General features: G+C 49.8%; 2 protein-coding genes across 3 annotated transcripts; one reads left to right on the forward strand and one right to left on the reverse strand.

Annotated features, from left to right (window-relative positions):
* The first annotated feature begins 395 nt into the window (after positions 1–395).
* On the forward strand, positions 396–16790 carry STRC (stereocilin). Of its 2 annotated transcripts, none has more exons than XM_016211969.2 (29): positions 396–444; positions 738–1538; positions 1628–1652; positions 2332–3586; positions 4532–4594; positions 4692–4802; positions 4973–5139; positions 5333–5519; positions 5654–5769; positions 6047–6179; positions 6527–6709; positions 6993–7031; positions 7210–7377; positions 7519–7584; positions 8054–8179; positions 8484–8542; positions 9393–9516; positions 9630–9742; positions 11370–11505; positions 12144–12340; positions 12508–12598; positions 12811–12967; positions 13618–13787; positions 14922–15077; positions 15444–15586; positions 15777–15925; positions 16163–16260; positions 16357–16504; positions 16702–16790. In XM_016211969.2, the coding sequence occupies exons 1-29, from the start codon at positions 396–398 to the stop codon at positions 16788–16790; spliced, it is 5319 nt and encodes a 1772-aa protein (XP_016067455.2). The 2 variants fall into 2 exon arrangements, with proteins under 2 accessions (XP_016067455.2, XP_087670858.1); XM_087814732.1 differs by having other exon boundaries at positions 753–1538.
* A 387-nt stretch (positions 16791–17177) lies between these two features.
* Positions 17178–21922, reverse strand: CKMT1A (creatine kinase, mitochondrial 1A). Its single transcript, XM_016211980.2, has 9 exons — positions 21774–21922; positions 20932–21130; positions 20633–20728; positions 20056–20277; positions 19836–19921; positions 19593–19716; positions 17820–17954; positions 17508–17633; positions 17178–17294 (listed from the first exon to the last, which is right to left on the reverse strand). Exons 1-9 carry the CDS (start codon positions 21920–21922, stop codon positions 17178–17180), a joined length of 1254 nt encoding a protein of 417 aa, XP_016067466.1.
* Between the last annotated feature and the right edge of the window lie 3266 nt (positions 21923–25188).

A 25188-nucleotide genomic window follows, 5' to 3' on the forward strand; every position in this document is an offset into this window, starting at 1 on the left:
GCTCCTTTGAACCCTCTTTATTTTCTTATGTTTTTTACAGAGCCCCCAGTTTACACCACGGGTCTCCAGTTCTCCATCTCCATGTCAGTCTACTCCTATTTGCGTCTTGGCTCCTACCTGAAGCTATCCCCTTGGGTTCCTCCAAGGGCCCCCTGGGATCCCCTATCATTCATCCCTCCCACAGAAGCACACCTTTCTCCAAAGCCAAAGGATCAGGTATTCAGTGGCTCAGGTGACAAACCTGCTGTCAAGTTACAGATATTGTTTCCTGAAAGACCACACTACAGTGTCAGTGGAGACAGGCTGCCTGCAGTGCCCTGCCCTTACCTGGCTGCCCCACACAAGGTGAGAACAACCAGAATAACCACCTCTAGTACCAGTGCTCACCTGGAAACATGGCTCTGAGCCCCTGGCCCCTGCTGCTGCTGCTGCTGCTCTGCACAGGTGAGAGAAACAGTGAGCAGCGCTGGGGGTAAAGGGGATGTTGCTGGAAAAAGACTTAAGAATGTGGAGATTAACTGGTTAGGTAAAAGATAAAGAAAGGGGCAAGGAAAAGGGGCAGGGCTGGAGCTAAGGGAGAAAGTGAGAGTTAAAAAAGCAGGCCCAGACTTAATGTGGGCTGATGAAAGGGACCCAGCTCCCTATCCCCTTCACCTCATCTGCAGATCAGGCTGGGACTGGGCTCTAGGGCAGGGCTGAGTCTGGGTTCTAGGCTCTTCCCCTTTAGTGATCTCCAGCTTCTCTCTCTACAGTGACTCTGGCCCCTACTGAGCCTAAGTCCCTGGACCCTGGTCTTTCCTTCCTGAAGTCATTGCTCTCCACTTTGGACCAGGCTCCTCAGGGGTCCCTCAGCCGCTCGAGGTTCTCTGCATTCCTGGCCAACATTTCTTCTTCTTTTGAACTTGGGAGAATGGGGGAGGGACCGGTGGGAGAGCCCCCACCTCCCCAGCCCCCTGCCCTCCGGCTCCATGATTTCCTAGTGACACTGAGAGGCAGCCCGGACTGGGAGCCAATGCTAGGGCTGCTAGGGGATGTGCTGGCACTGCTGGGACAGGAGCAGACCCCTCGAGACTTTCTAGGGCACCAGGCAGGTGTGCTGGGTGGACTTGCAGAGGTGCTTCTGGGAGCCTTAGTGCCTGGGGGACCTCCTACACCTACCAGGCCCCCATGCACCCGTGATGGGCCCTCTGACTGTGTCCTGGCAGCTGACTGGTTGCCTTCTCTGCTGCTGTTGTTAGAGGGCACACGCTGGCAGGCCCTGGTGCAGGTGCAGCCCAGTATGGAGCCCACCAATGTCACAGGCCTTGATGGGAGAGAGCCAGCCCCTCACTTGTTACAGGGTCTGTTGGGTTTACTCACCCCAGTGGGGGAGCTGGCCTCTGAAGAGGCTCTTTGGGGAGGTCTGCTGCGCACAGTGGGGGCCCCCCTCTATGCTGCCTTCCAGGAGGGGCTCCTCCGTGTCACTGACTCCTTGCAGGATGAGGTCTTTTCTATTCTGGGGCAACCAGAGCCTGATGCCAATGGGCAGTGCCAGGGAGGTGAGTGCTGCTGGGGCCGGGGCTGGGCTATGGCAGGGCAAGAAAGGGTGAGATTGGGGTAGTCCTCTTTCTTACTCTTTCCTTCCTAGGCAACCTACAGCAGCTGTTCTTATGGTAAGTAACAGGAGAGGAGTTCTGGGGATTGGGCCTGGGAATTTGTCAGTTTCCAGAGCAAAAGAGAAAACTGTTGGGGTTTGGTGGTTTTGGAGTGTGACTGGGTTGGTGTCCCAGCTCTTCTCCTTTCTAGCTGCGTGACCTTGGGCAAGTCACATTCTCATTCTATGCCTCAATTTTCCCAATGGTAAAATATGGATAATATTAGCTACCACAGAGTTGTTGCAAGGGACTGAGTTGACACTGTATGTGTAAATCACATAGAATGGTTTCTGGCACACAGTACCTAATAAATGTCAGCTAATAAAGACGGGATGTGGAAGAGAAAGACAAGACCAGATTTCTCCACCCCTCACTATTTCAGTACAACAGTACCAGAGCACAATTAGACATGCTCAGTTGCTGGGCAGATTTCCTGATATGAGGCCAATTGAGGGTTGTTTTTAAGCCACCTAAAAGCATATAAAACATGAGGAAGGAGGAGCCAGACAGACAGATGGACTCCAACTGGCCTGCTCCTAGGTGATTTTATGTCTTAGCAAGAACAGATCTTGCTCCCTTTTCCCACATTCCAGACTGTGCTCGCCACCACCCCCTGCAGGGCTCTGGGTCAGGGTCAGACTTCAACTGGAGGAATGTAAACTGACCAGATCCTGCCTGCTCCTCCCTCTGCACCCAGGGGCGTCCGGCACAACCTTTCCTGGGATGTCCAGGCGCTGGGCTTTCTGTCTGGATCACCACCCCCACCCCCTGCCCTCCTGCAATGTCTGAGAACGGGTGTGCCTCTGCCCAGGGCTTCCCAGCCCTCCGCCCACATCAGCCCTCGCCAACGGCGAGCCATCTCTGTGGAGGCCCTCTGCGAGAACCACTCAGGCCCGGCACCACCCTACAGCATTTCCAACTTCTCCATCCACTTGCTCTGCCAGCTCACCAGGCCTTTCACCCCTCAGCCCCCTCCCAGTATCACTGCCATCTGCCAGACAGCTGTGTGGTATGCACTTTCCTGGGCACCAGGTGCCCAAGGCTGGCTACAGGCCTGCCATGACCAGTTTCCTGATCAGTTCCTGGAAGCAATCTGTACCAACCTCTCCTTTTCAGCCCTGTCTGGCCCCAACCGCCGCCTGGTAAAGATTCTCTGTGCTGGTCTGCTCCCACCCCCCACCAGCTGCCCTGAAGGCCTGCCCCCTGTTCCCCTCACCCCAGAGATCTTCTGGGGCTGCTTCTTGGAGAACGAGACTCTATGGGCTGAGCGGCTGTGTAGGAAGGCGAGTCTGCAGGCTGTGCCCCCCAGCAATCAGGCTTGGGTTCAGCATGTATGCCAGGGCCCTACCCCAGATATCACGGCCTTCCCACCCTGCCACATTGGACCCTGTGGGGAACGCTGCCCAGATGGGGGCAGTTTTCTGATGATGGTATGTGTCAATGACACCATGTATGAGGCCTTGGTGCCCTACTGGCCCTGGCTAGCAGGCCAGTGCAGAATAAGTCGTGGGGGTAATGACACTTGCTTCCTAGAGGGGCTACTGGGCCCTCTTCTGCCCTCTCTTCCACCACTGGGACCATCTCCACTCTGCCTGGCCCCGGGCCCCTTCCTGCTTGGCATGCTCTCTCAGTTGCCACGCTGTCAGTCCTCTGTGCCGGCCCTTGCCCACCCGACACGCCTACATTATCTCTTGCGCCTGCTGACCTTCCTCCTGGGCCCAGGGGCCGGAGGGACTGAAGCCCAGAGGATGCTGGGTCAGGCCCTGCTGCTCTCCAGTCTCCCAGACAACTGCTCCTTCTGGGATGCCTTCCGCCCAGAGGGCCGGCGCAGTGTGCTGCGGACAGTTGGGGAATACTTGGAACAGGAGGAACAGCCGAATTCACCAGGCTTTGAACTCACTGACAGCTCGAGCTCTGAAATAAGCAAGATGGAGCTGCTGGCCTGCTTCAGTGTGAGTGATCTGCCAAGGTGAAAGCCTTGGGGCATCCTGGGGAGTTCTCTAATACTGAGAGGCAATAGTATAGTGCAGTGGTTTAAGCATATAGCTCTGGAGTCAGACAGCCCTGGGTTCACCTTTTAGTTCTGTGATCAGCCTTGGACAAGTTATTTACCTCTCTGAGCAATATTTTCTCATTTGTAAACAGGGGAGAATGATGGCGCTGCTCTTTCAGGGTGGATGTAAGGATTACATGAGATAAGCATGGCGTGGGCTTAGCACAGCGCATGATATAGAAATGTATAATAAATGTGATCTCATTGTCTTTCTGATTCTTTGACTCTCTCTCTTTCTGCTCCAGAAAGGAAAGAGAGCAAGTTAGGAAGCTTTAATTCTGTCCCTAAGGAGTGAGAAATAGGAAGATAAGGCAGAAATGAGAAAAATTCAGGGGGAGTATGAATCAGAAGACTTGGGTTCTAAGTTCAACTATGCCACAAATTAGTGTGGTTTTGGGCAAGTAATTTAATTTAGCTTTTCTGGGCTTCAGTTTCTTCCCTGTAGAGTGAAGGGGCCAGTGTGTAAATGCCATAGCTCACTGAGTGCCTGCGGTGTATAAGGCACTTTGCTAGGTTCTGTAGAGTATATAAAGATTTCTTACTCCATGTTAGGGCCCATTTTTCTCAAGCCCTGGGACCAGTGAAGTGGGATTAGATAGACTCGTAGTAATTTGATTCTGATCTACAAGTATTTATTGAGCCAACTACGGGCCTGGCTTTGAAGAGGACATAGGAGATGCTAGAGACATGGTCCTTGACCTGAAGGAGCTTAATGTCTAAGGAGACATACTCTAGCTTCAGAGGAAGAACAAGCATCCTAGTGATTGGAGTTGGACCGCCTGAGGAAGCTGCAGGAGGGACAGAGAAGACAGCTATCTTGGCATCTTGTCTGTCTCCTCACCAGCCTGTGCTGTGGGATCTGCTCCAGAGGGAGAAGAGTGTTTGGGCCCTGCAGATTCTAGTGCAGGTAACAGTTGGAGGGGCTTGTGGGTGGACTGAGGGACAGCTGTGGCCTGAGGTCCTTGCCCAATGAGGCCATACTCACCATGACTTCCTACTCCCAGGCATACCTGCACATGCCCCCGGAAAATCTCCAGCACCTGGTGCTTTCAGCAGAGAGGGAGGCTGCTCAGGGCTTCCTGACACTCATGCACCGTTCCTGGTCCCAGCTGCAGGTGGGCATAGAAGAGGAGGGGGACAGGGTGGAGGGGGAAATCTAGGAATCAAGAGCACCTGGAACCTGGTGTGCAAAGGGCTGGCCCCCGTGGAAAGAGGAACTCAAGAGAGGAGATGGCAAAGATACTGAGCACTTGCAGAGCCAGCATCCATTCCTGTGTCCCCACAGGTACCACCATCTGAGGAGCAGGCCCTTGGTCGCCTGACAGCTTTGCTGCTCCAGCGGTACCCACGCCTCACCTCCCAGCTCTTCATTGACCTGTCTCCACTCATCCCCTTCCTGGCTGTCTCTGACCTGATGCGTTTCCCACCATCCCTGTTGGCGAACGACAGCGTGTAAGGACCTCATACCACTCCACCTGATCCTGTCAGAGTCAGGCCAAACCTATTCACCGAGAGCAGCTCCTTCCAGAGCTCCTCTCTATTAAAACTAGGGAGAGTTTCCTTCCTGTCCATGGCAGTGGAGCTGCAGAGAATCAGGGGACAATTTGAAATAGGGCTGAGGGTTAAGACTCATTACTTTCCCCAGTCTGGCTGCCATCCGGGATTACAGCCCAGAAATGAGGCCTGAACAGAAAGAGGCTCTGGCAAGGCGACTGCTGGCCCCTGAACTGTTTGGGGAAGTGCCGGCCTGGCCCCAGGAGCTGCTGTGGGCAGTGTTGCCTCTGCTCCCCCATCTTCCTCTAGAGAATTTTCTGCAGCTCAGCCCTCACCAGGTACGAGAATAATTTTTACTTGACTAGTCCATCTTCTACTAGGTGGGACAGGCGTCAGAAGCATGTCTCCTAGTGAGCCCCTCCCCACACTGTCCCTCAGTGACCTCAACACAAGTTGACCCTCCCCATCTCAGATCCAGGCCCTGGAGGATAGCTGGCCAGCAGCAGGTCTCGGACCAGGGCACGCCCGGCATGTGCTGCGTAGCCTGGTAAACCAGAGTGTCCAGGATGGAGAGGAGCAGGTGCGCAGGTGAGTGGTCGTGGGATCAGTGATCAAGGCCAGAGTGGGAGAAAAGCAGGTACAGCTGCCATGATGGGTTAGGGTCCTAGGTAGAAAGGGGCAAGAGGGCAGGCAGTGGCCCCAGGCAGTGCAGGGCTCCAGGAGAGAGGCCTATCTATGGCACTCTCCTAGTTTTATGGCATTTCCTAGTTTAGTGGACAGAGTGCCTACTCCATGTACCCACATGGTCCCTGCCTTAGTACCAGCCTCAGTGACCACATGAAGACCAGCTTCGTGCTCTCCTCAGGCTGGGGCCCCTCGCCTGTTTTCTGACCCCTGAGGAGCTGCAGAGCCTGGTACCCTTGAATGATCCGATGGGGCCAGTAGAACGGGGGCTGCTGGAGTGTGCTGCCAACGGGACCCTCAGCCCACAAGGACGGGTGAGCCCCTTGGCACAGGCCTACCAGACTCTAGGACTTCCCTGAGTTTGGGTAGAGGACTTGCCCAGTCATCTCAACCAAGCTTGAACACAGTGGTGCCAGCCCTCCCCCACCTCTGCCACCTCCATTCCTTATGCTATTCTTATCTGTTACCACCTCTTTCTGACCCTACCACATCTGGTCTATTGCACACCATACATATCCTTTGACATCTTGAACCCAATCTGCTCCTGTCCCAGCCTTGGTTCCAAGCCCTAGACTAGGCCCTGGGCAATCAGATGGGGGATTAGAGAGGTTTAAGATTCACCTTGCCTTTTCTCTCCAGTTCCAACCTTCTTTGGTTACAGGTGGCATATGAACTTCTGGGGGTGTTGCGCTCATCTGGAGGAACTGTGATGAGCCCCCGGGAACTGCGGGTCTGGGCCCCTCTCTTCCCTCAGCTGGGCCTCCGCTTCTTGCAAGAGCTGTCAGAGCCCCAGCTTAGAGCCATGCTTCCTGCCCTGCACGGAACCAGTGTCACACCTGCCCAGGTGGGCCTATCTCACTCCCCAGCATCCACCTTCCACCCTATGGAATGCCAATCAAGAGAATTACATTCAAGGACACTGTCAGCCTCCCTGAAGCCTCCTATTCCTCTGTTCCAAAAAGGACTCCCTCATCTCCCTTCCTCAAATCAAGAAACAGCCAAGAGCCAGGCTGGTTACTGGGGGTGGTAGAGAGAAGGCTGGAAGTTTTGGAGCACAAGTCCTAGGGACCTGCTTAGGACCTGGTTGCAGGGACCTGAGAACTGTTTCCTGTCCCATCCCACCTTAGGCTGCCCTGCTGCTTGGACGGCTCCTTCCTAGGCGTGAAGTAAGTAGCAGCAACTTTTCAACATCTTTAGAGGTCTCTGTGCCCCACTTTTCCTAGCTCCCATGTCTGCCTCTTCCTCCCTCTCAGCTCCCCTCATGCCTGCTGCCTGGCTGCTCTGAGATTGTTGGCTTTACCACCCTGCCCCTCCTTCAGGCCTCTTTTCTCTCTTGCTCCCCAGCTGTCCTTGGAGGAGCTCTGCTCCTTGCATCCTCTGCTGCCAGGCCTCAACTCTCAGACTCTGCAGGCCATCCCTATGAGAGTTCTGGTCGGGGCCTGTTCCTGCCTGGCCCCTGAACTGTCTCGCCTCTCAGCCTGCCAGACGGCAGCACTGCTGCAGACCTTTCGGGTATGAGAGTAGCACAGAGGATGAGATAATCAGGGCTGTGGGTTCTGGTTGGGAGGAGGGCATCTTCCCTGTGGCCAGGGAAGGCCTCTCATACCTTCCCTTACACACACCCAGTAACACACACACATACTTCTCATGCAGGTGAAAGATGGAGTTAAAAATATGGGTACAACAGGTGCTGGTGCAGCTGTGTGTATCCCTGGTCAGGTATGTGTGGGATCTCCGGATTAAGCTCCACTCCAGGGCAGTTTCATATGGCTGGTGCTGCCTCACATACTCCCCAGGCAGTGGGCCTGAGAGTTCAGGTTAGCTCTGTGCCCACCAGGACATTAGCTGCTCATCCCAGTTCCAGCATGACCCACACTGTCCTAGAATATCAAAGCCAGAAGGGTCTGAGAAACCTTCCAGGCCAACCATCCCACTTTCAGATAAAGAGACCAAGGCTCAGAGAGGCTAAGGCACTTTAGTTCTTCAGGTGCCTAAATAGCAGCAACGCTTGACTATGATCGCCTTCAACGTGAGGGCTCTCAGGTGTGCGTTGCTATAATGGTACATGCCATTCCACTCTGATCCTAGTTTTGGTCCCTTCCTGCCCCAATGGCTCCCTTCTTCTCTGAGGGCTGAGTCCAGATCCTCTCACCTATCACTACACTGCTACACCCATCCCCACTGGCAGCCCGTCCCCACCACTTGGCCAGACTGCCTGCTTCCCCTGCTCCCACTAAAGCTGCTGCAACTGGACTCTGCGGCTCTCCTGGCTGACCGAAGGCGCTACCGGGAGCTGCCCTGGTCTGAGCAGCAGGTAATTCTCCCCACTTACCTCACAACTCTCCTCTCTCAACCTGTTCCACCTCCTTTGCCCATCCCTCAGCCCTAGATCTGGTGCCTTATAGTGTGACTTCGCTTTGCTCTCTCTTTTTCCCTCCTCCCTATTCCTCCATTTCTCTCTCTCTCTCTCTTTCTCCCCCCATCCCCGAGAAAGGAGGGGGCTGGGAGTAAGAGGCTGGTGGGGCGCACAGGGTTAAAGGCAAGACTGGGTCCAAGGCATCTTAGGTTCTTGGGCAATATCTCTGCTGGGAAGCGGTTCCTCTTTCTTTCTCTTGTAGGCACAGTTTCTCTGGAAGAAGATGCAGGTGCCCGCCAACCTGACCCTCAGGAATCTGCAGTGAGTAACTCGTGCTGAGCACTAACATTTTTAAGTGCTTACCTTGTTCCAGGCACCATGTGATGTGCAATGGGGGATATGGGGGATGAATGACTCATGGTCCCAACCTGTGGCGTTCTCCTGGCTCCTCCTGTCCTTACTCCCTGCCCTTCCACAGCACCACACCTATCCCGACTAGATCCAAGAGATTCAGGAGACCTGGGTCCAGGTCCCAGCCCTGTTACCTATTTGTGATATGAAGCTGCCCTGGAGTGGAGCTTAGTCCGGAGATCCCCTATTTGGGAAAGCCACTTAACTCTCTAAGCTTCAGTTTTTTCTTCTGTAGGATGGGAATTAAAGTGGTACCTACCTCACAGGTAGTTGTGAAGATTAAATGAAATAAGGCATATAAGGTACTTAACACAGTGCCTGGCCCAGTGTAAGCTCCCAGTAGATATTTGCTATTATTAGTTTAATCCAAAGTGACTTCAGAGCCTCTGGCCAAGCAGGAAAAAATAGGAATAAGTATGAGTGGGAGTGGGAGTGTAAGTGGGTAAGGTATCACTTACCTATACCCACAGTAAAAGAACCATGAGCTTCAGAATCTGAAGACATGGCTCTGGACTCAGTTGACCACATTTCTAGTAGAATGGTGTCAGGAACATCATTTGACCTCTGTATATCTTTATTTTCTTCTCTGATAAGTAGCGATGATGTTGTGGGGAGCTAATGAGACTATCTATGGAAAAACATTGCTCAAACTCTAAATCGCCATAAGCAAACATCTGTACTTGTGTTGAGAGTGTTGATATCAAGGAGTAGACAGGCTGTGGCATGTGCTGAATGAACATCTACCCACTCACATTCACAGGGCTCTGGGAACTCTGGCGGGAGGCATGTCCTGTAAGTTTCTGCAGCAGATCAACTCGATGGCAGACTTCCTTGAAGTGGTACACATGATCTATCAACTGCCCACTGGGGTTCGAGGGAGCCTGGTGAGAGGGATGTTTGGGTATTAAGTGGGAGCAGGGAGGCAGAGACCCTAAGTATAGAACTCGGCCCCCATGCTCAGCTCTGTCCTGCCCTGCTTCCCCACCCTGTCCCACAGAGGGCCTGTATCTGGGCAGAGGTACAGCGGAGGATGGCAATGCCAGAGCCAGAGCTGGCCACCCTGGGGCCAGAACTGAGTGAGCTAGACACCAAGCTGCTCCTGGACTTACCGTAAGTGCTACACCTAGAGACTCAGGATCCTTAGAAAACTCAACCTGGAGTAGAAGCTCTGCCCTTAGAAAATGCCCTAGAGGTGGTGTTTTTCTGTCTGGTGGTTCCTTGACATCAAGTATAGCCAGAAGCAGAAGATTCTATTCAAAGTTGCTCTGTGTATCAACTGGTTGCCGGAACATGGCCCCAGCACGGAACAGCTGAAGGTGGCAAGACTGTGATGTGGCCTGCCAAGCAATCTGAAAATAAATCCAGGACACATTAATAGAGATAGAGTATCTGAAATGAGGGAAGCAGTGGTCCAATTCTGCTCAAGAGGGCTGTAGTCTGATTAGGGCACTGTGTTCTCAGTGTGTTCAGAGGGGTAGATAAAATCTATGAAAAATGTAAAAAATGCCTTCAAATATCCCAGGGGCTATCAAATAGAAAACAGATTGACATGTTTTTGAATGGTCTCATTGGACATGACTAGGACCAATGAATGAAAATCAGATTTTTTCACAATGTAAGGAAAATTGAGGTAGTGAGTTTCCTGTCATTGGAGCAATTCAAGTCTGGTCTGGATAGCCCCATGGCATGAGTATTGTAGAGAAGATTCAAGTATGGGTTGGGTGAGAAAGGAAATAAACCTAAGGCCCCTCTCAACCCAGAGATTCTTACCCCATTGCCATCAGAACTATAAGTCAGAGCAGGAAAAGCCTGGTGTTAGTCTTCTTGGGGATGAAATGATGGTAAAAGCAGTTGACCTCATTCTTTCATTTTTATAGGCCTTTCCACAGATTTTTGGCTCTTGTACTACTTGTTGGCCCAGTTCCAGAACTGGTAAACCTAGATAGAATACAGTATGTCACTTCTGATTTCTGGGCAAAAGTTTTTCTTTAAAAAAAAAAAAAAAGCCATTCACTGGCCGGTGTGTCTCAGTGGCTGAGCATTGACCTAGGATCCAGGAGGTCGCAGTTCTATTTGAGGTTTGATTCCCGGTCAGGGAACTTTAAAAAAAAAAAAAATCCATTCAAATCTGTTTAAATACATTGGTTCTTTGAGATATTTTAGAATCTCAAGGGCCTGGATGAGGTGAATGATCCTGGACCATGACTTGGAAGATCCAAGTTCCTCATTTGTGAAAGAGGATATGAAAAATACCTGTTTTACCCCCAGGTTTTGTCTTATGAATCAAGTGAGATAACACCTCAGAGAACTTTGTAAATTGTACAGTGCTATACAAATAAGAGAGGACTCCTCATAGCAAGTAGAGAAAGGGTAATATTGGAAAACAGGAATTGGGAGTAAGACCCTACCATTTGATCTCTGTGAACCTTATTTTTAAAAATCTATAAAATGGGGAAAGTTTTTTTAAGTGGTACTTAATATTCTTGGCTTCTGATTCAATTAGACGAGGTAGGATTGTTTGTCACTTCTTTTCAGGAAGACTAGAAATATGTCATTCCCTTTGTTTTCTACCTTCAAGCACTGTGGTGGGAATTGGACCTGGGGCTGTTTAATATCAGTTCCTGTCAGGGCTACAGGGTTTGATCTGGTGTTATCTCTTGTCTGGGAAATGTGGCATTCTGTGGTCCCTTCTCAACTTGTTTCAGTTCCAAGTGCCCCTGTTGCCACATTGTTATAGGGTCCGGTTGATGGACAGACTGTCCAATGAATCCATTATGTTGGTGGTAGAGCTGGTACGAGCTTCTCCAGAGCAACTGCTGGCACTGACCCCACTCCACCGGGCAGCCCTGGCAGAGAGGGCACTACAAAACTTGGTAAGAGTTCACCCTACCAGACTCAGAGCTGCCACCGGAGCAATTCTTTCCCCTCAGACAATGCCCTCTGTCTTCTAGCCCAACTCCATACTTTTGCTGCCTATGGTTCTCATCTGTAAGGCCCTAGACCCTAGATCAGCAATTTCAACTGGTGTGCCACAAGAATTTTAAAAACATGCAATATCTGACTATTCAGTCAGGGTAACAGACTTCTTTTCTCTTAGACTGTCAAATAAAAAAAATGACAACAGCCAACACAACAATAGCCATCTGGTGTGAATGAATCAAAATTATACCTATTTTCTTGTCAGATTGGCAAAAAATATATTTTTTGGTGTGCCATGGAATTTTAGTAATTAGTTTATGTCATGAAGAAGGTTGAAAATCGCTGCCCTAGATCTGTCTCTGGGTTTCATGTTTCTTGTCCACATCCCTTGGAATCCAAGAAATCCCTTGGATTCATCCTCCCAGTCTTTCTGCCTGCTCCTGTCTGGACTCATTGTTTAAAAAAGTCAACATGGTAGAGTCTTTAGTTGGGAGCTGGAGGGAGAGGAGGTCAAGGTCTTGGTATCTTGATCAAAGAATCTGGTCCTCTGAGTCAGAGGTGCATTGTCCCAAGGCCTAATGTCCCTCTTCAGGCTCCAAAGGAGACAACAGTCTCAAGGGAAGTGCTGGAGACATTGGGCCCCTTGGTTGGATTCCTGGGGACAGAGAGCACACGACGGATCCCCCTACAGATCCTGCTGGCCCACCTCAGTCAGCTGCAAGGCTTCTGCCTGGGAGAGCCGTTTGCCACAGAGCTGGGATGGCTTCTGTTGGAGGAGCCTCTTCTTGGGTATGGACACTTGAGAACTTCACATTCTAACCCAGCCTCTCAACCATCTGTATGTGTGAGGTCCCTTGGAGCTCTGAGTCCCCAGTCCTAGCATGTCCTCTTTTCCCCTTCCTTTTCCTCACTGTTCCTTCAGCATCCCAGCCCCTGATCTTCTCCTTGTCCCCCAGGAAACCAGAGCTGTGGAGCCAGGACGAAGTAGAGCAAGCTGGACGCCTGGTGTTCACTCTGTCTACTGAGGCGATTTTCTTGATCCCCAGGGTGAGGTGAAGGAACAAGGGTGGGAGTAAGAACTGAGAGGGGACTGGTGAGCTGGTTCTGGGGAGTAAAGGCCAAGGAGGTTGAGGGCAGAGATTGTGAAGCCTCAATTTGGGGGATACTGTTAAAAAGAGATAGGACTTTGGAATTAGAGCTGTAGCAGCTGGCCCTGACCTGCCTAGGTCTCCCCACCTCCCCTCTACCTTCTCACACAGGAGGCCTTGGGCCCAGAGACCCTGGAGAGGCTCCTAGAAAAGCAGCAGAGCTGGGAACAGAGCAGAGCTGGACAGCTGTGTGGGGGGCCACAGCTTGCTCCCAAGAAAGCAGCTCTGGTAGCTGGGGTTGTACAGCCCCCTGCAGACTATCTCCCAGGTAAAACCACCCAAATGCTCATACCTCTAGTAGGGTGAATAGGAAAGAGTATGCGACAGTGCGATCAGAAGTCGGGGCTCTAGGTGTGCTCTGTCCTTTGAACAGATTTGTACACCTTCTGCTCTCTGGGCTTGAGATTCCTAATATATAAAGCTCAGGGGTTAAAAGGATGATCTTCAAGGTCTCTCCTAGTTTTAGCACTATAGCTCTGGGTAATTATAACTCATTACATTTTTAGCCCAGGACTCCCTTTTCCTGTTTTCTTATCCCTGTTAATAGCTGATTCAGCTCTAGGCTTGGCTAAGTGTGGTGGAGCTCTCTACTGGGAAGATGCTTAGGATGTAGGAAAGAGACACTGTGGGGTTAGGGACCTGGGTTCTAATTTAGATCTGCCATTGAACCCCTAGGCAATCCCCTCAGTCTTCCATCTATACAATGTGGGGATTGTTCCCTCCAGCCACTTGTTCTATCTAATATCCTATGCGTCCTATAAATCTCTCACTATAGTAATCCCTTGACCCATACTGACCTGTCCTCACATTGACCTGTCCTCCAAAGGTTGGAGGGGTCATTCCATCTATAGATATCTTTCTAAGTATAGTATCATACTTTAATACTACACTGACCCTGGCCCTGCCTTCCCCCTTCAGAACCTGTGCCAAATTGTGCCGATGTGCGGGGGACGTTTCCAGCAGCCTGGTCTGCAACTCAGATTGCAGAGATGGAGCTCTCCGACTTTGAGGACTGCCTGGCACTATTTGCAGGAGACCCAGGACTTGGACCTGAGGAACTACGGGCAGCAATGGGCAAGGCAAAACAGGTTAAGGATGGTAGGCCAGCTGGGGTTGGAGATGGAAAAACATGAGAAAGCTGGTTGGGTGTGGCATGGGACACAAGTGAATGGATAGCTAGGTGAGAGGTGGGGAATAGGAGATCAAAGAATTAGAGGGTTTGGTACACGTATGCAATGGAATACTACTTGGCCATAAAAGAATGAAATCTTGCCATTTGTGACAATATAGATGGACCTAAAGGGTATTATGCCAAGTAAAATTAGTCAGACAGAGAAAGACAAATACCATATGATTTTACTTATATGTGGAACCTAGAAAACAAAATAAATGAACTAACAAAACAGAAACAAACTCATAGATACAGAGAGCAAACTGATGGTCCCCAGATGGGGGAGTGGTTAGGAAGACAGGTGAAAAAGGTGAAGGGATTAAGAATACAAATTGCCAGTTATAGAAATAGTCACAGGGATGTAAAGTACAGTATAGGGAAGATAGTCAATAATATTGTAATAACTATGTATGGTGTCAAATGGGTACCAGACTTAACTGAGTGATCACTTTCTAGGTTATATAAATGTTTAATCACTATGTTGTACATGTGAAATGAATATAATATTGTATGTCAACTGTAATTGAAAAACAATTTTGTTTTGTGAAGAAAAAAAAAGAGGGTTTGGCTCCTGAATAAGAAGTCAGAGGGGATGAATATTGAGGCAAGAAAGCTAGTCCAGTGGGTAGAGGGCCTAGAGCAGTGGTTACCAAACTTTAGTGTGTAGCAAAATCATCTGGCGAGCAGGTGTTTGAAATGCTGATGCCAGGATCCCATGCTAAACTCACTGAAGAAGACTCTCTGAGGATGGAGTCTGAGCATCTGCATTTTGAAAGGATCCCTGGTGAGTCTGGTGCACATAATAGTTTAGAACTAATGGACTAGAGTCTGCTATTTTCCTACTGAGACTCTAGAATCTTCCAATAACAGCTTAGTCAAAAGAACTTTATTCCAACCCTTTCATTTTATAGTTGAGGAAACTAAGACCCAGAGATGGCATATGATTTGCTTCAAATTACACAGCTAAGGTCAGAGGCAAGACTAAGACCCAGCATTCTGACTCATAGTCCTTTGCTTTACCCACTCACATTGTTCCTCTCTTCCTCCGTAGTTGTGGGGTCCGCCACGAGGATTTCGTCCTGAGCAGATCCTGCAGCTAGGTCGGCTCTTAATAGGTCTAGGAGAGCGGGAACTACAGGAGCTAATCCTGGTGGACTGGGGAGTGCTGAGCACCCTGGGGCAGATAGATGGCTGGAGCTCTGTCCAGGTAATACCTTCCCTCCTCCCTACCACCTTCCAAGCATCCATCCCACAGGTCCAGGTCTCTAGGTCACCTAAAGCCCAAGAATTTTTTTCCTGTGACTGAATGGCCACTCTTTCTATCTTTTCTTAATACCCCATACTAGCAGCCTTGGAAATTCTGTGATTTATTTACTCTGTGGTCCTGGACACATAGTACTCCCTCCCTCCTGCCTCTTTTCCCTCTTTTTTGGGTCCTCAACCTTCCCCATGGCTGTTGGATCTTCAGGTCTTAATAATAAAAGAATATAATCTAGCAGCACTTGTCGCTTCCCTAATCACTTCCCTATCCATTAATTGTCTCCTTATCCTGTGCCCTCCATCCCCACCCCAGCTTCGGGTTGTGATCTCCAGTTTCCTGCGGCAGAGTGGCCGGCATGTGAGCCACCTGGACTTCCTTCACCTGACTGCACTGGGTTACACACTCTGTGGACTGCGGCCAGAGGAGCTACAGCATATCAACAGTTGGGAATTTAGGTCACCTGTGGAGGGAGGGATGTGGGTGGTGATGCTGCGGTAAAGGTGGGCTTGCTGGGGGGGAAGGATCATGAAGAAGTGGTCCCATGGAAGGAAGGACCTCACCTGAAACCATCTCTACCCCCATCTTATGACTATGGACCCATGCACCATAGCTGAAGCCTTCTCCCTTCTCCTCCCTCTTCCACAGCCAAGCAGCTCTCTTCCTGGGTAACCTGCATCTCCAGTGCTCTGAGGATCAAATGGAGGTTCTGGCCCAACTCCTTGTGCTGCCTGGTGGTTTTGGTCCAGTCAGTAACTGGGGGCCTGAGATCTTCACTGAAATTGGTACAATAGCAGGTAGGGAGGCTGGGCCACTGCTGGTGCTAATTGTCAGGTGTTGGTTTCCATACCATGGAAGAACTGGGTGGAGGGCTGCTCTGGAATTCTCAAGGTGTGAGTCTGGGAGGGCATTTAGGTAAGAGTTAGAGATGTGTTGGGGAAGGTCTATGGTTGGAAGAGGTCTATAGGTTTGAAGAAGAGGGAAGAGGCCAGTCTAAGGCAACTTTTGGATGCCTATCCCACATGCTTCAACAGCTGGGATCCCAGACCTGGCTCTTTCAGCACTGCTGCGGGAACAGATTCAGGGTCTTACCCCTCTTGCCATTTCTGTCATCCCTGCTCCTAAATTTGCTGTAAGTATTGATGGACTGGGGTCTGGGATGACCACAAGAGAAACAGAGCCCAACAGGGGCTACATTGGATGTACTGACTCCTGCCTCCAACCCCAGGTGGTGTTCAGCCCCATCCAGCTATCTAGTCTCACCAGTGTTCAGGCTGTGGCTGTCACTCCTGAGCAAATGGCCTTTCTGAGTCCTGAGCAGCGACGGGCAGTTGCATGGGCCCAGCATGAGGGGATGGAGAGCCCAGAACAGCTGAGTGAGTTCCCAACTACACAGCTTGACCCTTCACCTCCTGACCCAAAATCTGACCCCCAGTTTGGTGCTATCTGACTCTTAGAACCAACCCAAAGAGATCCCTGGAGTGAAGGGGTATAAAGACAGACGATTTCTAAGCATCAATGGCTCCCAGAGAGCATAGTTGTGACATTCCTTCCATTCTCTGTCTCATTATAGGTCGAAGCACAGCCTGGAGCCTCCAGAACTGGTCACAACCCTCCTTGGTCCTGGCATTAGCCATCTGCTTCCTTGGCAACCTGCTGTGAGCCTGTCTCTACAGTTAAAGAGTGACTATTGGGAAAGAAACCTTAAGTCATAGTGAATAAAGTGAAAAATGGAAGTATATTCTAATTACTTTCAGGAAGCTGATAGGGAATGTGGGTAAAATGCTAATGCTTTCCACCTGGCTGAGAATCAGTGTTCCTAGCATGCCATGTCTGGAGTCTTTCTCCATCATAAATAACCCCATTGCCTCTTTTCCTTTCATGGAGGCTGCTCCCTCCTTACCCCATCATTAGAAATAACACAGACAGCTAGAGCATAGCAAGGTGTCTTTACTGGGAGGTGGGGGACATCCAGGGCAAGTAGAATGGACCACCATTAGAATGGGCAGAAGTCCTGGAGATCTTGAGTCATCTGCTGAGGATGGGGAGTTAATGCTTGTTGTGGATGAGAGGTGGAGGGATGCGGATATCCTGGCCTCTCTCCAGACGCCGTTCACAGTCAATCAAATAGTTTACTCCATCGATGACCAGTTGCACCAGCTCCACCTAAAGGACACTAACTCTTAATCTCTGATCCCCACCACCTGAGTTTCTTTCTTTAGCACTGATTTGCCTGTTTTGAGAACTCATTTCCAATTGCCTTCCCACTCAACCTGAATTTTATTTTAGATTCTATTACACTCTTGAGTCCCACTCACTGTCAAATCTCAGCACCCACAGATCTATACCTCTCTTCACTCTAATCCCTGAAGATCTCACCTCTGACTTGCCCAGTCGGTCCAAATTAGAGATGTCAAAGATGCTGCCTGTGGCAGCTGTGTCCACTCCTCCAGTACCACGCTTTTGGAGTCTTAGGTTCTCCAGGATCTTTGGGAAGCGGCTATCCTAGAGGGGAGATAAGGATTGGGAGCAGGGTCAATAGGGGCAGAGACTGGTTCTACCTGAGAGGGCCCTGAACCTGCTCAGAGTCTTTCCTAGATCCTTTGGCTCCTTTCCAAAGTGCCCACTCCTCCATCCACACACAGCCACCTTCCTCCCTCACACCCCTCTCTAACCCCACAACTCCTTTACTTTGCTTAGCAGGGGCAGTTTGATGTGTACTCCTGCTCGTAGTCCAGTGCCCAGGTTAGATGGACAGGTCAAGATGTATCCCAAACGCTCATTCCACATGAACTCCCAGCCACGCTCCTGGATCAGCCTCTCCACCTGAGTTCACAAAGGCTCTGTTAGTGAAAAGTCATGAATATGTGGATCCTTCCTTAGCTAGACCCACAGGAACTCTAGAAATATGTCTGGAACCAGAAACTTGGGATGTGAAAGAATGACACTGCTCAGGTTTTGTGTTTGTGTGTGTGTTTTGTGGAAATGGTTTGTTATTATTTTGCACACAAGGTAAGCCCATAATGAGATTGCAGAAAAATATCTTGTGTGGAAGAAGAGAAACTTGAGGGAATGATGCTTTAAGGATGCTCTAGGGAAACAGCAGAGGTGTTGAACTGGACTGAGAAAGGATTGGTTATTCAATGAGCTCCATGTGCATTGATTATCTTTGTTTTGCTAATTGGCCTGGAGCTTGGGAGGCTTCTTTCATACGGAAAAGGAGGATGTAGGCTTTGCAACAGGAAGAGGCAAGAGAGCCTTCTGTTAACTGTGGAAGGAGTTAACAGAAAGCAGAGAAAAAGTGTAGAAGGGCCAGACTCATAGGTATGTGTGTGTGCTGGGGGTGTTGGGGGTAGTGTTAGAAGGGTGTTTTTGTTTCACTTAAGTATCCTAGCCATGAACGAGAGTTGAAGAGACAGGGGATCTGCTGGAGTGATGGACATTAAGACCACTACCTAACAAGAGTAAAGGGGACCCAGCTCATCATTCTGAAAGAATCCTGGCATAGGGGGATATTTTAGAATATCCATCTAGAATAATAACAGCAGCTAAACCTTATTGAACATTGATTATGGGCCAGGCACTTTACATGCATTGTCTCATATAATCCCCACAACAACCTAAAATGTAGGAAGTCTTATTATCCCAATTTTATCAATGAGGAAACTAAGACATATAATTTAAAAAGCATTTCCCTACCCACTTCCAGTCAGAATATGTTATCTATTACTTGGCAAAAACAGTAGAAATTTCCCAGCTAGAATCTAAAAGGAAGAGGTCTGTGTATAAGTCCAAAATAGAACTGTATGTAGGAGAACATACAATAAGAGGTGGGTTTATGGGAGTCTCTACCTTAGAATTGAATACGGAAGCCCAATCCATATAGGATGGAGGATTCAGTTCAACCTTTCATGAAGAGCCACCTATTCTGGAACTTCTTAAGCCAATTGGTCCTCCACCTTCTCTCCATCTCCTTCTTGCTCTCAGTTTAAAACTTAGACACGATACTTTAGCAAGAATGACAGAATCCAAAGTCCAGGCCTACCTCAGCTCAGAACTGGGTGGTTACATTGGAATCATGAATACGCCGACCTTTCGCTCCTATGTCAATCCAGGCTCAAACCTTTCCCTTATCTGCACATCCCACCCCCACCATCCCACACCACACACCCCAGGCACTGACCCACCATCTGTTACTCCTTCAGATTATCTGACAACTGCTTTATTTCTTTCCTTAGATTCCTGACACCCTCTCTTCCTAGTCTTAGGGTGACCATATATCCTAGTTTCCCCTGGACAGTCCTGATTTATACCGCTTGTCCTGGAGTGATTGATGGTGATCTTTCACTATCAAGAGTGTCCTGGGATGGTTGATAAATTATATGGTCACTCTACATGTGCTAGCATTTGTGTGTTTTTTTCTTATGTCCCCCCACTTCGTTCCCTTATACACTCTTCTCCAACCTCTTTGAGGCCGCGGCAGAATCTTTCAAACACTTTCTTCATATTGCCACCCTTCTCCATGGAAATGACCCGCGTATGATCCTCCTCATTCACCCAGATCAAGAAGCTCTTCTCATTATTGTGCCTGAGGGCAAGGGAGAGGGAAGGACAGGGATCAATAGGCGGGGCGAGAATTGGGGGAGATAAACGGGGAAAAGTCCCTTATGGGGATATGGGGCAAAAGAGGTAAAGTAAGCCTCATACCAGATCCCACGAGCATCTGGCCAGTCTCGAGCCATTCCTGCAGCAGTCAGCAAGGGAGATACAGGCTTATCAAATAGGAAGTGGTCCTGGGGAGAGTAAAGGAACTTTGATAAGAATTCTCACAGTAGCTCCTAGGCCTCTCAAAATCCACCTGGCCCAGTCTGTCCTCTGACTCTTTCCATCTGCTCCCTGCACCCAGCTCCCTCTCAAGGCCCCTCACATCAATAAGCTGCTGCTGTTCAGCCTCTGTCATTTCACTGAGTCGATAGTAACGACCAGCCAGGTCACCCTTCAGGCCACTTAGTGCGTCCACCACAACACGTTCCACCTCTCGCCGCTCTGCCCGAGTGCAAGCTGGAGGCAAACTGAGTCCCCGGATACTTCGGCCAGTTCTGACTCTTGAGGACAATACATACCTCTCATCAAAGTAGCCAGAACGAATCTGTGGAATAAGAGAAATTAACATAAGTCACAGAAACACAGTGGGTGGGAACAGAGGGCCTTGAGGAAGGAAAGGCTTTAAGGCCTAGAGGAGTCCTCATTGCATGCATTGGAAGGAGAAGCCCACTGGGCAAGAGGGCATTATGATCCCTCCCCCAAACTGCCCACCTTGCAGTATGGACATTCTCACCCACCCTCTCCTCTCCATATCTGCTGCTTAAAACACAATTCTTTCTCCACACCAAGACTAAAATCTCGGCAGTATAATGACCATGAGTCAAGAAATGATTAAGGATTGGAGAAACAGAATGTTGTACGTAAGGCAATGCAAATTAGAAGTGGAATATTTGACCTACCTTGCTGGCATCCAGGTCAGTGGTGTGTTTCATTGCCCGGGGGTCATATCCATTGTGTCGCTCTTGGATAACAGGGTCAAACAGCTCAGCAAATACCTGAGGGGGAATTAAGAGGGAGAGGATGGTTAAGGATGAGGCCATCCCTCTCAGGTTTTAAATGTGGATTGGTTTCACAGGGTCAGAAAACATATGTATAGATGGTTTGGTTTCAAGGGTAAGTGAGAGGTTTTTAGGGGGAAGGAGCTGGAATTACTGGGAAGATGAGTTGTATCACCAGGAAAACTCTGGGGGCCCCCTACCTCATAGGTCTCCTCATCTCCAGCTACCATGCCCACAGTCTTGATGAAAGGGTGGCCGGGGTTGTCCACGCCAGTCTGGATACACTGATCTAGCGTCCAACCAGTGGGTGTGGTCTTGTCGCAGAGCCGGGCATAGACTGCTGGGGTCAGGTGACTGGCCATGCAGTTGTTGTGCTTTCGGAGGTCTGGGTACTCAGCACTAGGGAGGGGGTACCCAGTAACCATGGAGGGAGAGCACAGGTGGCCAAGACCCAGTGCAGTCAGCTAGGAGCTGTCCAGTTAGCTGTGTCTGGCTGTGCTCCTTGGGAGGAGGGGGGATTATAGGGAAGCTAAACCTTGGTAATCTCATTAGGGAGCTTCAGGATCTATTTCTTCCTCTGGCTGGCCAGCTCAGTCCCCCCAGATCTGCTCAATTCTTCCACCCCATGAGCACAACATTAAGAATGGGGGAGGGGAAAGACTAAGGAGGGAAATTCAGGACATGGGGGAGAACAACAAGAAAAAGAGATGGAGATAAAATCCCTAGACTAAGGATTTGGACAGAGTGGGTGCAGCCAGAACTCACAGGATCAGAGCTGGTCTTGGGGGTAGGGACTGCAGGTTATAGGCCCCCAGGAGTGTTTTAGCCTTATGCTTTTAACTTCCACCCCCACCCCACTGAGGTCTCCAGACTGTACAACACCTCACTCCAGAGCCTTCGTGATTATAGCCCTTTTCCGTTGCCCGGGTATTCATCTCCATCCCCATCTTCCTTCCCAGTTCCCATCACCACTTCCCGGGGTGGGTGGGGGTGGAGGTGGGGATGGGGATGGGGGTGGGGGTGGGGGCTCAGACACTGATACCTTGGGGGATACAGCCTCCGACGTTCACTGGCGGCTCGTACAGGTTCCGGGCGGAGCAGAAATCCAGCAGCTAGAGACCCAGCTCCAGCCAAAGCCAGGAGCCTGAGCCCAGGGCGGGTGGACAGCAGACGGGAGAAAGGACCAGCCATGGCTTGAGGATCTTGCTACGGAATGTAGGAGAAGGAGCTGGCTCAGGGCAGGAACCCGGAGAGAGGATGCAACCAGGCGGACTGACGGACGCCACTGGGTGCAAGGCTGGAGCCGAAACGAGGCCCGGAGCGAAGGCTGGAGGGGGAGCTGGTACGGACGAGCCCGCAGCAAAGGCGCAGTGAGGTAGCGGGCGGAGGGGAGGGAGGCCGAGCCGCAGTCTCCAGGGGTGGGGCTCGCCCAGACCCCGCCCCCCGCCTGCCAGCGGTCTAGGTGTGCGGAGGCAGAGGTGGGCAGCCCCAGCCAGGTAGATTCGGGGGCCCCGGAGGTTTGCACCCCTGGGACGAGGCTGCCCAGATTTCAGCACCAAGTAGAGGAACAGCACCCTGGGGGTCTGTTCGAGCACCCTTCCCCCAAGCTTCTCGGTTTCATTGGAAACCCGATTCGTCACTCCGGGGATGTGAAAGGGTGACACTGCCAAACCTCTTCTCTGTTTCCAGCCTGCCCCGGCAACCTCTCCGTCTTCCCAGGGGAGGAAGCCGCGGGGAAACCGTGGAATAAACAAAGATACCCGAGGAAGACACGGAGAAAGCCCAGAGGTAGAGACAGAGACTGGGAAAGACACCCGCTGGTTCAAGGTCACCTTTTCCTCAGAACCAGGAAGAAGACCAGCGTGCCTCCCTTCATACCTGCGCTCTCCTTCCAAGGTTAAGAAGAATCAGGGAAACATAAACTCTTAGCCCATCTATGCTGTGTTCCCCCACCCAGACCCTACCCCTCGTCTGAAGCTCTGCCCTGTCCTGCCTACACTTCTTAAGATCCTCTGCTCCCCCCCCCTCCACCCTCCTTCCCATCCCCTATTTCACCTGTGATCTTTTACTTCTCGAAGTCCTTTTCAGACTACTCACAGGACTCTCAGTCGTCTCCGGGAGCTTGCTTACCTGTTGATTGCACTGGCGCGGGGCTGGGGTTGGGCAGGGAATTGTTAGTTTTCTCTTCCTCTCCCCTCTCTGTAGCTCCCAGATCCTGGACTGCAGCGGAGTGTAAGGTGAGGTGCAGGGTGTGGTGAAATGACTGGGTGTAGGAATGGAACAGGCAGGCACAGGTCTCCACACACCACATGTGCTTCCTCTCTTGGTTTCCTAATGCTGTTTAATCCAGAGTGTAAGGGGGAGTGGTGTCCAAGGGCATAAGGTCTCCAGGGAATCTCCACCTTCCTTCTGGTTCCCTCTTTTCCTCTCTTTTCTCAGATTTAAGAGGGTTGTGTTACCAGAGCTCCAGGTGTGACTTTGGTGTGATTTAACTTTTGTCTGGCAGAAAGGAGAATAAATGTTGGAGCTGAAAATAGAGATGTGGTGCTTCAGTATGGAGTCTGTTAAGGTGGGGTAGGCATGGTGGCATTAGTCCCTTCCCTAAGCTATCTTGGTGTACCCACGAGACAGTAAGATACCTGAAAACCTTAGAGGAGAGTACTTGAGAAAGAGACATTCCTTTCACAGTGTCCTCCTGCCTCAATGATGAGATCCCACCCCACCCCTACACTCTTATTCCCTTCATTCCTCTCAGGCTTCCCTTGTGTTCCTTTCCCTGCCTTCCTCCTTTGTGGATATGCTTAGAAGCCATCCACTTCTCTTTTGGGGCCCATCACTTAACTCCTTTTTCTCCTGGTAAGAGAGCAATTATCAAATTCAGCAGTTGAAGTTCGGTCATTCTTGGAGAAGCAAAATCATACCTGTGTTGTAGGGGCTCATTACCTAGATTGAGGCGTAGCTATGAGTAAGCAAATATAATTTCTTGGAACAGTGTATATTTACCCTGATAAAGGAGGGAGATAATCTTCCCAAACAGAAGGGTCATTTGATTGAGAGGGCAGTTACTAAATTTAAAAGGTAGGAAGCAGGAGGAGAGAATTATAGAAGGAAAAATAAGACTTGCCTAGAGGAGTAAAGAAGTCACTCAAGCCCTGGCCAGGTAGCTCAGTTGGTTAGCACATCATCCCGATACCCCAAGGTTGTGGGTTCAATCCCCTGTCAGGGCACATACAAGAATCAACCAATGAATGCATTGAATGCATAAATAAGTGGAACAACAAGTCAACGTTGTTGTTTCTCTCTCTCTCTCCCTCCTCTCTTTCTCTAAAATCAATTAAAAATCTTTTTTTTTTTTTTTTAATCCTCACCTGAGGATATTTTTTCCATTGCTTTTCAGAGAGTGGAAGGGGGAGAGAGAAAGAGAGAGAAACATCAATGCAAGAGAGACACATCAACTGCTTGCCTCCCATAGGAGCCCTGACCAGGGCCAGGGATGGAGCCTGCAACCAAGGTACATGCCTTTGGCCAGAACTGAACCCTGGACCCTTCACAATCACTAAGCCAAACCAGCCAGGTCAATTAAAAATATTTTAAAAAGAAATCACTTAATATATATGGTATTTATTTTATTTAATAATTATTATCAATAGTATTCAATATTCATAAACCACTTTACAATTACAAGGAACTCTTGTATGTATTATTTCATTGAATTGAATTGTTTTGTTCCAACGGATGACTAGAGACTGAGTCTACATTTTCAGGAGGATGAGGAGACAAGTTAATTACCTAGAAGATGCTTTAATAACTTGTTAGAAGGGTTGGAGTGGTAGAAGGGATATGAGCCTGAGCACGAACTAAGGAGGCATCTATTTCTCTTAGAGCCAGTCCTTAGAATCATATCTATCCCTTTTGGGAAGCCTTGGGGTCAGTATAATATGCACCTGACAGAAAAAGTGGTAAAATCTCAAAGGGTGAAGAAAAGAAACAATGAACTTGGAATTGTTTTGATCAGGGAAATCTAAGTGAGGCTTCAAAGATAATAACAATACAAACATATACGAAATGCTTTCACACGACGGCTGAGGGAAGTTCAGTGACTTGTCCAAGGCTGCACAGCTATTAAAGGCAAGGCCAGGAGTCAAGTCTAGAGGGCAGAGAGCAAGCAAAGTGAAGAGATAGGAATCAACTTGTTCAGTCTTCCATGTCCATTCATTTACTTGACTCCTTCATAAATAAGCCTCTCTGTTCCTTCCCTTAACTTTCTGATCTGTTTCTCTCTTTGTCTCTGTTTTTGACTCCAGTCTCTTCACTCGTCTGCACTATTAACATTTTCAGCTGATATTTATTGGATCCCTACGTATATTATACTCTGTTTTGTTTTGTCCTCAAGGAGGTGCAACAGCACAAATTCTTCCTCTTCCTTTGCATGTTGCTTTTCCCCTCTTCTTCCTCTC

Source organism: Miniopterus natalensis, chromosome 1 (assembly GCF_054644295.1).
Source record: "Miniopterus natalensis isolate mMinNat1 chromosome 1, mMinNat1.hap1, whole genome shotgun sequence".
Taxonomy (NCBI): Eukaryota; Metazoa; Chordata; class Mammalia; order Chiroptera; family Miniopteridae; genus Miniopterus; species Miniopterus natalensis.